This window comes from Panthera onca, chromosome D4 (assembly GCF_046562875.1).
Source record: "Panthera onca isolate mPanOnc1 chromosome D4, mPanOnc1 haplotype 2, whole genome shotgun sequence".
Lineage (NCBI taxonomy): Eukaryota > Metazoa > Chordata > Mammalia > Carnivora > Felidae > Panthera > Panthera onca.
The window spans coordinates 72378458-72396335 of NC_138351.1; the positions used below are offsets into that span (position 1 = coordinate 72378458).

At 39.0% G+C, this 17878-nt stretch overlaps 2 protein-coding genes across 2 annotated transcripts in view; both read right to left on the reverse strand.

Annotated features, from left to right (window-relative positions):
- The window catches only part of LPAR1 (lysophosphatidic acid receptor 1), a 359348-nt gene extending 342651 nt beyond the window's left edge, over positions 1-16697 (reverse strand). The window contains exon 1 of the mRNA XM_078436595.2: positions 16611-16697. The gene's annotated coding sequence lies outside the window, so the exon portion shown is untranslated. The remainder of the gene's footprint in view (positions 1-16610) is intronic.
- On the reverse strand, positions 13722-16712 carry OR2K2 (olfactory receptor family 2 subfamily K member 2). The gene is made up of 2 exons (XM_078436596.2): positions 16611-16712; positions 13722-15715 (listed from the first exon to the last, which is right to left on the reverse strand). The coding sequence occupies exon 2, from the start codon at positions 15708-15710 to the stop codon at positions 14733-14735; it is 978 nt and encodes a 325-aa protein (XP_078292722.1). The 5' UTR covers positions 15711-15715; positions 16611-16712; the 3' UTR covers positions 13722-14732.
- Between the last annotated feature and the right edge of the window lie 1166 nt (positions 16713-17878).

Sequence of the window (17878 nt, forward strand, 5' to 3'; positions counted from 1 at the left end):
ATAAATTTCATATTAAAAAAAAAAAAGAAGAAGCCTTAGCTGATTCTCTGAGGAGTTCCAAAAGTTGGATGAACCTTGAGGACCACCCTAAACTAGAGCAAAAGGGCCAGACTTTGATATCCTCATACTCAACATACTCAACAGTCATTGGATGGGACCACCTGGGAGGAGGGCATGGTCTTGGCAAGGCACCTTCTTCGGTCAAGGCAATCCCTGACAGTGTCTGAGAGTTGAGAACAGTCTGGATGGGGGCAACATCCCCACAGCTGAGAGTACCTCTTTCCTGATGGAGACTCTGATCAGTGCATCATAGCAGCCACTGCCAGAACTCAGATCCATGCAGCACCCTGGATATCCCTGTCTCAATAAGTATACATTTTTTAAATTAAAAATAACAGCAATATCAAATAACAAAAATCTCAAATATATACATAGAAGATGGTAGGGAGGAAAAAAAGAGGGACTGTACAAATTTTTTTAAAGGTCATCTTGTTAAAGGGAAGAACGTCCTGGTAGACTGGATCCTTACTCTGTTCTCTCTCTCCTTAGTAATGGGATCACACATCCACACTCCTTATCATGTAATTTTGCAATGCCCTCATAATGCCTTGGAGTATATATCCTTATCTATTCACCGTGTGCTAGAACATGTGACATGTTAGCAGCTATGACTCAACCGGAGACTTAAAACGGGCTTTCAGAGTTAAGCTTACCCTCTTGTGCCTACACTATTGCTATTAAGACATGCCCCAGCCTGCTGTTCCAAGGAGAGAATGACAGACACATGGAGCACAGGTATTCCAACCAATCAACTGAGCCACCATGAGTAGCAAAGCTATGTCACCATACCCAGCCTATATCAGCTGAACCTCAGCCACTACATAGATGCATGAATGGTGAAAAAGACTGCTATTATTTGGGTTTATCTGGGGGATAGCATATTACAAAACATCATTATAACAGTACCTAACTTCTACAGATGTAGGGGTTTTTTTTTAATTTTTTTAACCTTTTATTTATTTCAGAGACACAAAGTGCAAGCAGGGGAGGGGCAGACCGCCAGATCATGACCTGAGCCAAAGTCAGATGCTCAATCAACTGAGCCACCCAGGAGCCCCTACAGATGTAGGTATTAACTTATAGACATTGTTAGAAAATATAAGTTTAAATATGTGTATGGCATTATTTCTTCTAATACACTAGCAGGAAAAAAAAAAGAAATCATCAATTCAACAAACAATAGAATGGGGGTGGGGAGCAAAGTAAAAAATAATACAAAAGAATAGCAAGAATGAGCAAATAAATAAGGGGTACAAACAGGCTTAAATATAAAATAACAATAAATATTAATAAGTAAAATTCATTTTAGAGGACAGACTCACAGATTGAGGAGGTTAAAATTAAACTCAACTATTTAAAAGATGGGCTTAAAATAACAAGACAATGTTGAAATAAAGGGATGAGAAACGGTATATCAAGAGAATGCTTAGAGGAAAACCAACCATAACAATATTAATATTGAAATAAATACAAGATGGAAATTATTAGAGTAACCCAGGAGGACTATTACATATTAATAACTGTGCAAGCACATTTCAATATATCAAAAAGACACAACAGTCATGATATTTTATAGATTTAACTACACAGCTTTGAAATATATAAATCAAAATCTAATATAAAAGGCTTCTGCACAGCAAAGGAAACCATCAACAAAATGAAAAGGCAACCTGTGGAATGGTAGAAGACATCTGCAAATTATATATAAGAGGTTAATTTCCAAAATATACAAAGAACTCACAATTCAATAGCAAAAACAATCTAATTTAAAAATGGGCAGAGGATCTGAATAGATATCTTTGCAAAGAAGACATACAAATAACCAACAGAAGTACATCAAAAGGTGCTCAACATCACTAATCGTCAGGGAAATTAATTCAAAACCAGAATGAAATATCACCTCACATCTACTAAGATGGCTAGCATCAAAAAGACAAGGCACAGTGCTGGTGAGGATGTGTAGAAAAGGGAACCCTGTATACTGTTGGTGGGAATATAAATTAGTGCAGCCACTATGGAAAATGATATAGAGGTTCCTCAAAAATATAAAAATAGAACTACCATATGATCCAGTAACCCCACTTCTGTGAATGTATCCAAAGGAAACTAAAACATTATATCAAAGAGATATCTGCACCCTCATGTTCATGGCAGTATTATTTATTTATGACAGCCAAGATGTTGAAACAACCTAGGTGTCCATTGACAAATTAAGTGGATAAAGAAGTTGTAGTGTATAAAAATCATTCAGATGAAATCATGTGGATGAAATGCAAATCATCCACATTTGCAGCAATGTGGATGGAACTGGAAGTTATTATGCTGAGTGAAATAAGTCAGTCAGAGAAGGACAGATATCATATGTTTTCACTCATATGTGGATCTTGAGACACTTAACAGACGGCCATGGGGGAAGGAAAGGGGAAAAAAATAGGTAGAGAGAGGGAGGGAAGCAAACCACAAGAGACTCTTAAATACAGACAACAAACTCAGGGTGGGTGGGGGAGAAGGGAAAGTGGGTGATGGGCATTGAGGAGGGCACTTGTTGGGATGAGCACTGGGTGTTGTATGGAAGCCAATTTGACAATAAATTTTATTCATAAAAAAGTTAAAAAAATCATTCAAAGAATAAAAATAGCTCTTGGAAAGTAAAAACAAGGTCAAAACTAGGAAAAACTAAACAGAAAAGTTGGAAGATGAAGTTACAAAAATCTCCCAGTGGATAGAGCAAAAACACAAAGACAAGAGATTAGCCCATTAGAGTACCAATCCAGAAGTTCCAACATAATACTAAAGTCCAGAAAATAAAGAGAAGGAAATCATCACAGTATGTATATATGTAGATATATATCTGAAATCAATTAGATTTCAGATTGAAAGTTTCCAAGCAGTACCCAAACTGTGGCTGAAAAAAAAAATCCATACAAAGACACATCATTAAGAAATTTCAAAATATTGAGAATTCTATAGCCAGCCAAACCATTAACAGAACAAAGATATGTCCAGACATCCAAAGTCACAAAAAAATTACCACTCATGCACCCTTTTCTGGAAAGCTATTGAACTAACAAAACAAGGCAGTTTGGGAAGAGGCAAGAGGAAAATATCAAATCAGGAACTGGGGAACACAGCTCAAGTCAGAAGCAAAGGCAATCCCAGATTACTGATAGAGATCACAGTTCTATACCAAGTCTAGAGAATGACCAGGAAAGACTTTAGCAAGTTAGGAGTCTCTGAGGAAAGATTTCTCTAAAAGATGAAATACAATAGTTAAAGTGTGTGACTATACTTAGAGAAGATATACATCCTCTGACTAGTGCTTGTGTTTCAGTTAATAAAAAGAACATTAAAAACCAAACGTTAAACAGACAAGTATCAACACAAATTGTTGTACAAGAAAGGAAATCCTAACAAATTATAGTAAGCACCTAATGAAACAGAAGGAAATATAAGATACTCTGTAGGAGCTTAATAAGAGCGTGGTAGACCCATATTCTTGCCATGATGCTGTTTCCAAGATACATTAATTTTTAAAAGCAAATTATAAACAGTGTAATATTTGCATAACACCATATACACAAAATTATACTAAATATTTCTATACCACTTCTATACCATATGCCAATAGCAGTGCCTTTCAAAATGTGGTCTGTGGATCAGCAACGTCAACATTATTTAAGATTTAATCAGAAAAACATATTCTCACTTCCCCCCCAAACGCACTGAATCAGAATCTCTAGAGTAGGGCTGAGGAATCAAGCTGCTTGCTCACCACTTGCTTTCCAGGTAATACTTAAGCACAATAAAGTTTGAGTACTGCCACAGTACTGAATAAGAATAAGAAAGGTCTGATTAGAAGAATTAACCCTGGTGGTGAGAGTGGGATGAACTGTGGATATATCCAAAGGAGCAGCCTGATAAATCGTTGTGCTTTAATGGTTTTCACAAGAATGTATTTATTCATTGACTATGCAAAAAAAGACAAAATAATTTTTCAAGGAAAATGTACTCGGGAAGTACGTGCATAAAATATGACATAGTCCCTGTTTATCAAGGTCTCTCTTACATTGGAATGTTGTTCTCCAGACGTAAATTCCATCGAGCTAACTATTGCCTGTGGCTGAAAGACAGCACATGCTAGAAAGGAAATTAAAAAGAATTTTGATGAACTACTAAAATTCCTCTCCTTGAAGCACAGCTGGTAGGCAATGTGATAGTGGACAGAGCCTCCCAGGACTGCTTGGATAATTAGAGTAGATGGTACATGTTCTCTAGAGCTAACAGACATTGGGGCGCCTGGGTGGCTCAGTCAGTTAAGCCTCCAACTTTGGCTGAGATCATGACCTCACCATTTGTGAGTTCGAGCCCCACATTGGGATCTCTGCTGTCAGTGCAGAGCCCACTTTGGATCCTCTGTATTCCTCTCTCCTTGCCCTTCCCCCACTCCTTCCCTCTCTATTTCTCTCTCTTTCTCTCTCTCTCTCTCTCTCTCAAAAATAGACAAACATTTAAAAAAATAAAAATGAAAAAAAAAACCCAACAGATGTTGAAGGCATAGCTCTGACCCACAGCCTTAATTTGTTCTGGGCACTATGCTACCATTCACATTCTGTCAGGGAAACAGTCTTCTTTTATGATGTGTCGAGGGACAGAGAGGCGGAGGTGTGCTGATACTACACTGTGGGCTTTGAAGCTGGAGCCAGGGCATAGCAGTGAAGGATGTAGGTGGCCTCTAGAAGCTGGAAAAGGTGAGATACTTGATTCTCCCTAGCCTCCAGTAAAAACCAGCCTTGCTGACATCTTGATTTCAGCCTTGTGAAACTGATGTCAGACTTCAAGAGTCCCAAGAATTTTGGTGTCCTGCATCTCTGATGATACCCAGTCAGCAGAAATGACAGAATGCCTCAAGCAGACAAATGGCATGCCTCCCCTTGTGCGAGAATGCACAGTGGAGATGACTGCAACTTCACATCATGGTCCAAGTTGACACCCTGCTCCACGAACTGTGAAACAGCCCTAAGTCCATGGCGACAGCCCACAGGGAAGAGGGAGAAGGTGAGAAAGAGAAATGCCAAGGCTCTGACCTGTACCTTCTTGTGGAAATGGAACTCTGCGTTTGTGATGTATTTCTATCTCAACCTTAGGGAAACTGGTGAGATTGCATTCTTCCAAAAGGCAGAAGGGAGTCTCAACGAGGATTTTGGGTAAGAGGAGATGTCAAAGAATGTGGAAAAGGCATGCACTTTAGAGCTGTAGCCTGCTCTGGCAAAAATGGAAGACCTATGGATCCCTCCCACTGTAGCAGTTCCGGTAAGGACATGGATGAGGAGTAACAGATGAGAATGCACACATACAGCCAAGAGGTATAGCCAACGTCTAGAATTAGCCGCTTTGTCCTTTAGTAATTGTTGCTAGTTCTTGGGTGCCTGGGTGGCTCAGTGGGTTAAGCGTCCAACTCTTGCTTTCAGCTCAGATCATGATCTCACGGTTTGTGAGTTTGAGCCCTGAGCTGTGCTCTTCACTGACAGTGCAGAGCCTGCTTGGGATTCTCTCTCTCCTGCTCTCTCTGCCCCTCCCCCCTTATGTGTTCTATCTCTCTCAAGATAAATAAATTCAATAATAATAGTAATTGTTTTAGTTCTCCTTTGTCAGTAACACACTTTCATAAAACATAGGCATTTGGAACGTACATATTCCTATCTCACTAATTATTTGGAATGTGATTATTTTGGATCCTTGACTCCCCTCACTCTACAGTTCCCCATTGGCCACTTGTTTAACTGGATGAGCACAGCTGCTCTACTTCACTGAAAAAGCCATGTCTAATACAAAATATATTTTGTGGTGTGTTTTGGTGCTCCTACCATACATACAGAGGCATCAGGACTTGAACTTCTTCTAAATTAGTTAACAAAATACCAATGAAAAGGCTGATTTAAAATGTTTTATAGTGGCACCTGGGTGGCTCAGTCAGCTAAGCGCCCAACTGTTGATTTCAGCTCAGATCATGATCTCACAGTTTGTGGGATCAAGCCTATGTCAGGCTCTGCTTGGGATTCTCTCTCTCTCCCTCTCTGTCTGCCCCTCCCCAACTTGCACACACACACTCTTTCTCTCTCCCAAAATAAATAAACTTTAAAAAAATGTTTTACAATATAATATATAAGTAAACCCAAATTAATAGAATAAAACTGTAGGGAAAAAAAGTAGGCAATTTGTGAGAGTTTTGTGCACTGTTAATCAGGGAGAAGACTGTCTTTTTGAACGCTGGGAGATTTTGAAAGATACAGGTGAGTGAAGAAAAAAGGAAGATTAAATACATCGTTGGGCTAAATGTTGATGGGGGAGGCTGAGGCTAATAATTACAATGGAACTTACGAATTTCATACTTTAATTTGTGGCTTTTTGGTTTTTTTAAGACTAAAAAGGTTAGGAATTTATAGAAGTATGAAAAAGAATTCATGTTTGACTAGCAAACTCTGGGGGAAAAAAAGATTGGGGTCTCTGTCATCAAAGTCTTATGTTCTAATAAGCTCTCTCAATAATATTAGAAATGGTAAATTGAACTCAGTTTTTGTTTTGTTTTGAGAAAATGCATGAAAGCAGGGGAGAGGGGAGAGAGAGAGGGAGAAAGAGAATCTTCAGCAGGCTCCACGCCCAGCGTGGAGCCCAACATGGGGCTCTATCCCACAACCCTGGGTTTATGACCTGAAACCAAAATAAGAGTTGGATGCGTAGCTGACTAAGCCACACAGGCATCCCTGAATTCAGTTCTAATATAAAAGTCAGGTAAATGACAGTCTGTCTTCATTGCCAACGGGTTAGCTATTCTTTAAGATATGCCTGTATAATTATATAATGCAACTAAAGGTTTAATAACTTTTCATTTATTTGTTTTTGAGAGACAGAGAGAGCACAAGTGGGGAGGGGCAGAGAGAGAAGGAGACAGAATCCAAAGCAGGCTCCAGGCTCTGAGCTGTCAGCACAGAGCCCAGCACAGGGCTCAAACTCAAACTGTGAGATCATGACCTGACTTAACCGACTGTGCCACCCAGGCACCCCTATAACTTTTCAAATGATGACATCATTGCTCTGCTTCCTGAGTTACTCTATAAAATTGTTTTCAGTGATTTGACTTGGAAAAACATTAAACACTTCACAGGCAAGTAGTGGAACCATTTTATGGAAGCCAAAGATAGTTGACGCTAATCTTTGTTTTTCAGTTTATATATATTTATATTTATATTTATATTTATATTTATATTTATATTTATACACACATATATATGTATCTGCTTATACATATATATATGTGTGTATTGGTTTATTATCTTAAAACTGCCTTTCCTTTTTCTTATTGAAATATTTTTGACTTACAATGTTGTATAAATTTAAGGTGTACAACATGTTAATATGATAGATTTTTATAAGGTAGCGATTGCCATTGTAGTGATAATTAGCACCTCCATCACATTACATAATTATCATTTCTTTTTAGTGGTTGGAATAATTAAGTTCTAGTCTCTCAACAAGTTTGATTATAATGCAATATTGGTGTGTATATTTATACCGTGCATTAAATCTCTAAGACTTATTTACTACTTAAAAAAAAAAGAGAAAACATAGGGAAAGTTAAAAAAAATAGAGAAAAGTTGTATTGGTTAACACGAGGCCCATTTGAGGTACAGAGATAGAAGATAAGGGATGCCTTGGTGGCTCAACCAGTTAAGTGTCCAACTTCAGCTCAGATCATCATCTCATGATTCATGGGTTCAAGCCCCACATTGGGCTCTGTGCTGACAGCTCAGAGCCTGGAGCCTGCTTCGGATTCTGTGTCTCCCTCTCTCTCTGCCCCTCCCCCACTCGTGCTCTGTCTCTCTCTGTCTCTTAAAAATAAATAAATGTTAAACAAAAAGAAATAGAAGATAAGAAGAGGGTTACACTGAGAAGGTACTTCTTTGCTCAGTGGGCAGGAAAATGCATGCACACCACTCCACTTCTCTTATTCCGTATTCTCCATCACCCTCTGAGATGTTCCCATGGCCCTTTGGGACAAGCAGCTACTTGGCTCAACTCTTCAATGGTGCAAGAATGCCTTTGTTGACAAAACCTACCTAACCAAAATAGTCATAATGCTTTTCTTTCTCTGCAGCACTTCACTTCTTCATCATGACACTATTCCCACTACACGGGTACAAGTCACAGGCTGGTTCTCACTGCCCTGGAGGGAACTGTGCTTTGTCGAGACTCATTATAGTTTAGAACCCAAGTGGCGCTGGTGCTCTGGAAGTGCACACAGGTTAAATGAGACACCGTGAGACCCAGCCCCCTGGGTAGGCAGGGGGTTGAGAGCAAACATGGGAAAATCCAACTGAGACTTCTTAGTAAGAGAAGTTTTCTTCTTAGAAAGTTTCTCCTAAGGGAAATTTGAAGTACCTTCAAAGTAAGGTAATCTCTACTTAAGAGAAAGAGTGAAATATTGAGAGGTAGAGACAGTTTAAAGTATTCATGAAATGGTCCAAGAGTAGTATTACTCTCAAGCTTAAGAAATTCACTCTATTTTATATATTGCAAATACCATGAAGCCTCATACTCTGTATGAAGCCATAATGATGGCTACAGGTCATTATATATTTGTTCACACCCACAGAATATACAACACCATGAGTAAACCATACTGTAAATGATGAATTGTGGGTGATTGTGATGTGTCAACGTAGGTTCATCAACTGAATAACAAATGTACCCCTCCTGTGGAGGTGTGTTGATAATGGCGGAAGCTGTGGGCACAGGAGCAGGGAGTGTATGGGAAATCTCTGTACCTTCCCCTCAACTCTACTGGGAACCTAAAACTACTCTAAAAAATTAAAGCCTAATGAAAAAAAGAATTTTAAGAGAGCCAAGGTACCATGTTAAAGAACTTACCATTTAATCAAGGACATAATAGAGACAGTAAAATAAAATAAGCAAAACATCTGAGTAAACATTTCTGTAAAGTAAACAAATGTCCAAAAATTATATGAAAAGATGCTCAGCATCACTAATCATTAAAGAAATGCAGGTCAAAACCACAATGAAATATCGCCTTATACCAATTAGGACAGTTAATGTATAAAAAAAAAGAAAAACAGAAAATTACATGTGATGACAAAGATGTGGAGAAATTGGGAGAAAATGTATGGTGTTTTCCTCAAAAAAATTTAAAATAGAATTATCATATGCTCCAGCAATCTCACTCATGGTTACATATCCAAAAGAATTGAAAGCAGGATCTCAAAGAGATATCTGTACACCCATGTTCACAAAGGCATTATTCACAATAGCCAAGAGGTGGAAGAAACCCAAATGTCCTGTCCGTTGATGGATGAATGGGTAAAGAAAATGTGTTGTATACAAACTGGCGAAGGAGATAAGGTTGCAGATGGAATTAAGGTTGCTAATCAGCTGACCTTACAACAAACAGAGAGCTTATCCGCCTCAGCCCAGTATAATCACAAGGGCCTTTAAAAGTGGGAGGAAGAGACAGAACAGAATTGAAGAAAGAGATATGATGACAGAAGCAGGGTCAGAGTGATGCAATATGAGAAAGACTTGATTCATTTGCTGGCTTTGGAAATGGAGGAAGGGGCCACCTATTAGTCTATGCAAGCTGCCATAACAGAAGACCACCGACTGGGTAACTTAAACAGAAAAAATTTACTTTCTTACAGTTCTGGAAGCTAAAAGTCCCTGCTTCAGGTACCAAACAGTGAGAAGATAGAGAGAGAGGAGAAACTATAAGGTCCTCCCATGCTCTTGGGACCACAGTCCTCCAGTCAAGAAGTGCTGTTTCCTAAGGATTTCAGCTGCCTGCCCATTCACCAGTGCTGGTATCGCCACTGTCCCCACAGGACTGCCTGGGGATGTGGGCAAGAGATAACAGAAAAACATCAGGGAATGTACTTCACTCTTTCTGATGGACAGGAGCCCCATTTCTCTCTTCCAGACCAAAAAAGAAAAGGGAATGTCACCTGGAGCTCTTTTTGTCTATCTTTCTATCTGATCCCAGGGCACAGGTTTGGGTTTCAGCCTTCCCTGCAGTCAAAGCCAAGAGATATCGGGGCAGGGAGAGGAGAGGCAAAAAATTCACCATGAGTTTGTTGGTAGCTTGCAAGGCAGTTCCCTTCCCAGGTCTGCCTGTTAGCATTTCTTTTCCAGACTCCTCAGAGAGTTGCTCCACACATTCTGTCTAGAGCATGTGTGTGTATGTATTTATTTTAATTCCAGTACAGTTAACATGCAGTGCAATATTCTTTTCAGGTGCACAATATAGTGATTCAACACTTCCATACATCACCCAGTGCTCATCACAAGTGCACTCTTTAATCCCCCTCACCTATTTCACCCATCCCCCCACCAACCTCCCCTCGGGTAATCATTAGTTTGTTCTCTATAGTTAAGAGTCTGTTTCTTGGTTTGTGTCTCTTTTTCCTTTGCTCATATGCTTTGGTTTTTTTTAATTTCATCTGAGTGAAATCATATAGTATTTGTCTTTCCCTGACTACTTCTTTCACTTAGCATTTATACTCTTTAGCTCCAGCCATGTCATTGCAAATGGCAAGATTTCATACTTTTTTTTTGGCTGAGTAGTATTCCAGTGTGTGTGTGTGTGTGTGTACATATACACACACCACATCTTCTTTATCCATTCATCAGTCAGTGGACATTTGGGCTGCTTAGAGTTTTTAATTTCATTCAGTGGGAGAAACAAGATGGCGTGTGTTTACTTCATCTTGATCAAAACTGGAATCTGTGTCCTGGTTTTTGCCCTCTTCCTACTTAGAGTTAGCTCCTTTTCAATCCCCCTTTGTTGGCTTTTCCTATTTGATGGGCTTTAAATATTAGTGTTTCTCTAGTTTCATCTTAGGCTATTTTCTCACTCTATACCCTCTCCCTAAGTTCACGTCAACCACGTTCATCACTTAATTACATATGTGCAAATATGTCACAAGTTTGTATCTCCAGGCTGATCTTTCTCATTAGTTACAACCTGCATACCCAACTGACTCCTTGATATTTCTACTTCTAGATCTCAAAATAATGACAAATTCAACATGTCTAAAATACAACTCATGATTTACCCTCCAACCCCACTATCAGCCTTCTTTGACACCTAGAGGTCACCAGGGACACTTTCAGGGATGATCAAGCACCAAATTCAATAGCCATCAAAGGTTTATTACATGCATATTTTTATTCAACATATGTTCACTGAACAGCTGGTCCTTCACAAAAAGTATGCACAAAATGTCTTCTCTGTGCCAGACCTTGTGCTAAGCCCTAGGTATTCAACAGCCGATGAAACTGATACAGCCTTTGCCTCAATGAACCTACAGACCAGTGAAATAGATATTAAACAAGCAAACCCACAAATTATGATCAAGTTACAAATTGTGATAAGCATTCCTAATAAGAGAAGAAGCAAGACACAGGATACCACTTCCATGAAACCAAAAGGAGTTGTGTGTTCCCAGAGCCAAGGATGTAAATGGTGGGCAATCATATTAAGAAAACCCTTGAATGTCATCTTAAGGATTTCAAGTTTTTTTAGGGTAATTAAAAGCCACTAAAGGATTTAAGCAGGGAAGTGACATGATCATATTTTTCTCCAGCATAAATCTGGTTATGCAATCATCCAGGAAATGATGTGCCAGGCATACTTTTACCTTACTCCTCTTTTTAACAATACCTGAAAAGGATCCCTTACCTGAGACTCTCTAAAAGTAATGATTGTAGTTAGTACTGGTTGAGATGGAATCTAATCCAAATGAAGGAATGCACCACTCCTATTAAAGTTACCAATAATTAACTTCAGGATTGCCTATAATATAGGCATATATAGGCATATATATAAATATGATCATATGACATATGATATATATATGATATATATAGGAATATATATGATATATATGTGATATATATAGGAATATATAGGATATATGATATATATGTGATATATATATGATATATGATATATAGATGATATATAGATATGACATATAGATATATGATATATATATGCCTATATTATATAAACCACATTTATATTTATATTCACTTGTTTTTCACAGCAACTTTGCATAACATATGGCTGTGACTACCATAACTCCTAATCTCTCATATCTGAGCCAAGAGCTGTTACAGAGATATTTGCCTGTGTCCCTTTGTGGGTCCTTTTCTGACATCTGGATCATCTCTAATCTGTTTCAGCATCCCATTCTGATCCATATTCCATTCTGAAACTCTGGTCTCCGTGTCAATTTGCTCAGTTCCTTGCATCAAAGTTGATCACTAATTACAGAGGTTACTCAGTTGCTGTGTCTTTAAGTTCTCATAATTCACTCTTTGAAGAAAAGATTTCAGCTGTTTCTAGAACTTTGGTTATTCCTGTTTATACTTGGTACTACACAGACGACAGCTACTTCTGGGAGGCCATTACTTCTACTCTAACATGAAATCCAGCTCCACTCTAATAAAAGTCTCCCACAGAAGGGCACTTCAAAATGACTCTGAAATTACCAGGAAATGAATGTGGTATCTGGTTGTGAAGGTTGAGGTATCCAAAGAGAAGAATAATCACATCAGGGATGAAAGCTTCCTGGTCAGCTCTCCTCTACTACCCCAAAGCCATTTACTCAGGGCTTGTCTTCATCCTCCATTATCAAACATCTCTTAGCAATTTTGGCATCAAACTGGTCCCCTTGCTGCATCACTAGAATTTTGCTGGTTGATTATTTCAAGTGTCTTTATATGGGGGTTACACATCCAGAAACATGTCATGAAAGCCCTAGATCTAAAGGTGTATGAGTTAAATAAACCAAACTCAACATCCAATACTAGAACTTCTTGGGTCTTTCATATGGTAAAATTTACCAAGTGGGCTAACCTTCCTCCACTCAAAACCCTCCCCCCTTTCCTACTCTAGAAGTGGAGGTAGGCAAATGAGGAGGTACAATGGAGGCACAAACAATGAAAGGGAAAACAAAATTAAAAGGTAAAAAGGTAGGGGCCCCTGGGTGGCTCAGTCAGTTAAGCATCCCACTTCAGGTCAGGTCATGAGCTGCAGTCCATGGTTTTAGTCCCGCATCGGTCTCTGTGCTGACAGCCTAGAGCCTGCTTCAGATTCTGTGTCTCCCTTTCTCTCTGCCCCTCCCCTCCTGGCTCATGGTTTGCTTCTCTCTGTATATCAAAAATAAACATTAAAAAAAATTTTTTTAGGGGCACCTGGGTGGCTCAGTTGATTGAGCGTCGACTTCAGCTCAGTTCATGATTTCACAGCTTGTGAGTTCAAGTCCCACATTGGACTCTGTGCTGACAGCTCACAGCCTGGAGCCTGCTTCAGATTCTGTGTTTCCCTCTCTCTCTGCCCCTCTCCCACTCGCACTCTATCTCTCTCTCTCAAAAAAAAATAATAAACACAATAAAAAAAATTTTTTAATTCTTTAATAAAAGGAAAAAGGGAAGAAATGAGAACTAATCCCACATTTATTTTGGAATGATCAGTTTTTGCTGGAAATAATGTCTCCCAAAGTCTGGTCATCTCAAAATCTGTATCAAAATTTCTCAGGGATCTATCATAAATGCAGAATACCAGGACCCCACGTCAGAGCTACTGAATCAGATTCTGGGAGTAGAGGCCTAGAGTCCACATTTTCAACAAGCAATATTTTTAGACAAATAAAAGCTCAAACGTGGATATAAATGTTGTCTCTGTCATCTTTGGCTATTTATAAAGCAATATACCTCATTGCCCTATATTGTTTCTTCCTAATTTTCTCAAGGGGGACTTACTTCTCAAACAGATTACTTTAAAGCTGGTAAATTTATTAGTTTACCGAATGACTGCTGTAAACATGAAAGGTACAATAGAATAGATTTCCCTGCCCTTCCGAAGTCAATCACCCAAAAAGAAGAAAGAAGACAAACACACAAAAAGACTTAGCATATGGGTGGTATACTGGCAAAGAAACAGATAAAATTTACACAAATATCAATGTGGTTAGAAAGGCAAGGTTGGCAGGTGAGCAAATCAAGGTTGGCAGATGAGTACTGGATGCCTTACTCAGAAAGTCAGAAGCTCTGATCAGGAGTTCTGAACGAGGAACGGTAGTTAGGGAGCCACCACGCTGTGGTCCAACATGTTTACAAAGATGAAGGGATAATGGGGGTGTAGTTCCAGTTCTGCAACTGTGTGATGGTGAGCGAGCCTTTTAATTTTTCTTTAATTTTCTCGTTTGCATAATCAAGGCCAATCTCTATTATTCGTTTGTTTCCCTATGGTCCCACCTCCTTCTAGAAAGGATTTAAGGCAGAGAACATATCCAAAATTTTTCTAGCACCAACATTCACTGAGTAAATTTATCCAAATTTCTTTCAGGAGCCAATGTGTCAGGACTCTGCAGCCTAAAACTTCTCCAACCGTGAAACACAAGAGACAGCAAATGTTGCCAAATGCAAACGCGAACCTGCTATTGTCCACGGGCAGTCACTTCTGTGTACACATCCCTCACAGCTGTAAAATTATAGGGCTCAAGGTCAAATCAGTGTTCTGTGGGTGAGTGTACGGTCTAGAATTTCTATGGGGAATTCTGCCAGGAGCACACCCCCCTGATAAAACTGCGGGCATCCAGTCAGAGATTTTCATGTGTTCGATACAATAGTTTTTTCATGGCATCTTTGACTTCTTTGTTTCTTAAACTGTAAATTATGGGATTCAACATAGGGGTGAGCACTCCATAAAGCAGTGAAATGATTTTATCTACTTCTTGGGAGCTTGAGGAAGAAGGCTTTAGGTACATGGAGAGGGCAGCCCCATAGTACAAGATCACCACCGTCAAGTGGGCACCACAGGTAGAAAAAGCTTTGTTTCTTCCTTCTGCTGAGCTGATTCTCAGAATAGTGGAAAGGATGAAGACATAAGAGATACAAATTAAGAGCATTGGGATGGGCAGGAGGAGCACGCTGACCACCAGCATGATCACGTCCATGAGCAAGGAATGTGCACAAGCTAACTTCAGCACGGCCAGAATTTCACACGTGAAGTGGTCTATGAGATTCCCACAGAGGGGTATCTGCAGGGCGCAAGTGGTTTCCAGCAGGGCAGTCAGACAACCCGTCACCCAGGAGACAGCGGCCATCTGCACACAGACCTGCCTGTTCATGATGATGGGGTATCTCAGTGAGTTGCAAATGGCCACGTAGCGGTCATACGCCATCACAGCCAGAAGCACACACTCTGTGGAGCCCATGGCAAGGGACAGATACATCTGTACAGCACACCCAGAAAAGACAATGGTTTTCTGGGATGACAGCAAGTTCACCAGCAACGTGGGAATAGAAGCAGACGTGTAACAAATATCCATGAAAGAGAGATTTCCGAGGAATAAGTACATGGGGGTTTGAAGGCGTGACTCTAGGACAGTGACTAAAATAAGAGTGCTGTTGCCCAAGAGGGTTATCAGATACATCACAAGACTGAAGGCGAAGAGAACAATCTCTAACTTTGGGTATCTAGAAAAACCCTCCAGGAAAAAAAAGCTCCAAATGGTGAGGTTTTCTCCTTGCATCTCCTTTTTTGCACCTGTAGTGATTCTAATATTAATCTTCATTTCATCTGAGGACATAAAGAGATGGATCAAGCATAATGTTCATTTAGTTAGGAAAACACTTCTCAAACTTATATTCACTAGTATAAACACAATTCTATTTGACCACAAGAAATCACAAGACTTATCGTTTATCTAAGGGGGAGGGACAGGTTTGATCTACATAAAAAGTTGGTTCTTCCACAACAAAATTTAGAAAAGAGTAAATTTGAAAACAAGGATAAACATATTTAATACCTGAATCTCAGCCTATTATCTTGCTCGGCACGCAGTTTTTCAGTAGATTTGAAAGTACCGTGTGACCAAAAAATATGAAAAAACACTGAATAAACTGAGCACGGATTAGAAAAGTAAGCCAGATAAGTGACATAAAGAAACCACACTTGTACAATAAAAACTAGCAGTGATCTTCACTGAAAGAAGAGGAGGGATATTGAAAGAAACAAATAAATGAATTTTAAACTAACACCTATGAAGTTCTGAGTCTAAATGAACTCTTTCCTTTCCAGCAAATAGCTTGGAGGTCAATACACTTCAGAAATGATGACATTGTTTAAAGCATTGTAGGTACCCATTCTGATTATACTTAAGAACCAGTTTACAAGTCACACAAAATAGCCCACCTTCTTTAAACACTGACACATCCATGGGACAGTATCATTCATTACTGGGACCCATACCTTTTGTGAGCATGTAAATAGTGCTAAAAATTATACCCAGGCAATACTCTTCTTATACATTACAATCCATGAAGATCTAGAAGGTGTAGAAACTGAACTCCCTTTTTAAGCTACCTTAAAATCTCTTGGAAAAGAATATTATAGATCATCTAATTATAAACGAGATGCTGAGTGTTTTTGGGGTTTTTTCACATTTCGTGTTAACAAAAAGACAAAAACTTACCTTCCTTCTGCACGGATTGCTCTTTTTCACCTTTAATTGTGTTCCTTTTCCCACTAGTTTTTTCCTTTCTATTTTCAGATATCCTTGTTCTGAAAACTTCCCTCCCTTGTCCTGTTTCTCTCGCACTGCCATAGGCTTTGCTCTTTCTTTCATAGGCAAATTCCTCAATGATGTGGCTCACTTTACAATGTTTCACTGTTCACTTTCTTATCACTGGTGTTCCTTCTCGGTTTCCCAGTTTCCGTCAATGTTATCATTTGCCCCCCAGTTCTCCACGTTTCAAAAACTGGCATGCAGGGGGATGGTGGAAATAATCACGTTGGGGACAACAGCTTATACCATGCCCCTAGAACAGGAGCGCAATGTTTTTCAAATAGTTTTCATTATATTACATTATTCTCTGTGACTTCTGCTTCACTGTATCTCATTCTTAGCCTATTACCAAGCCCGCTGTTGTTTTCTGTTTTCCTCATCTGTCCCCAAAGTAGTTGCATTGTAGGTTCAAACATTATCATTTAATGCTCAATATGCTGTTAGCATTCTAGGGAAAGCCTACCAGTATGGCTTTCCTCTGCGGAGACTTGTTGAGCGTGCAGAGTTTTTGCTTTGTCTTTTAAGAGCTTCATTTTTCCTACATCACAAGAGATAGTTCTTATTCGTTTGTTAGTTAACAGATTATTTCTTAGGAACTTCTCTGCCAGGTTTTATATTTAACAAATTCGGTACAAACATTTTATCTTATTATTGTAAGAGATTATTTTAAAAAACTTAATTTTGTGTGTGAGTGTGTATTACTCTTAAGACTGGCAAAAAAGACAATTATTTTTTAGAATGAAAAATCAGCCCGGTTGCCTGGAACTTGATATTTTTCTACCGTTTAAAAATAGTAGTCAGGAGGGGTGCCTGGCTGGCTCAGTCAGTGGAGCATGTGACTCTTGATCTCGGGCTCGTGAGTCTGAACCCCACACTGAGTGCAGAAATTACTTAAAAATAAAAATTAAAAAAATATTTTAAAAAATAGTAGCCAGGAAAAATTGGTCCTCCCATCTGAATTCCCTGTCACCAACTCCAAATAAAATATTGTTTTATGATGTACTACGTGAAGTTAGCTATGTGCAAGAAAAGAATGAATGTATCCATGTTAAAAATGTTAAACATATCATATAAAGATCAACACTGCAGTTCATTTCTTTCAAAAGTATTGACTGTCACCTCCATAGCTAAAAGTGCCAAAGGATAGCAAGTAACATACTACATAAATTTAAATC

Coding starts and splice junctions, on each gene's coding strand:
- OR2K2 (XM_078436596.2), bottom strand. CDS start 15,710: ATGAAGATTAATATTAGAATCACTACAGGTGCAAAAAAGGAGATGCAA.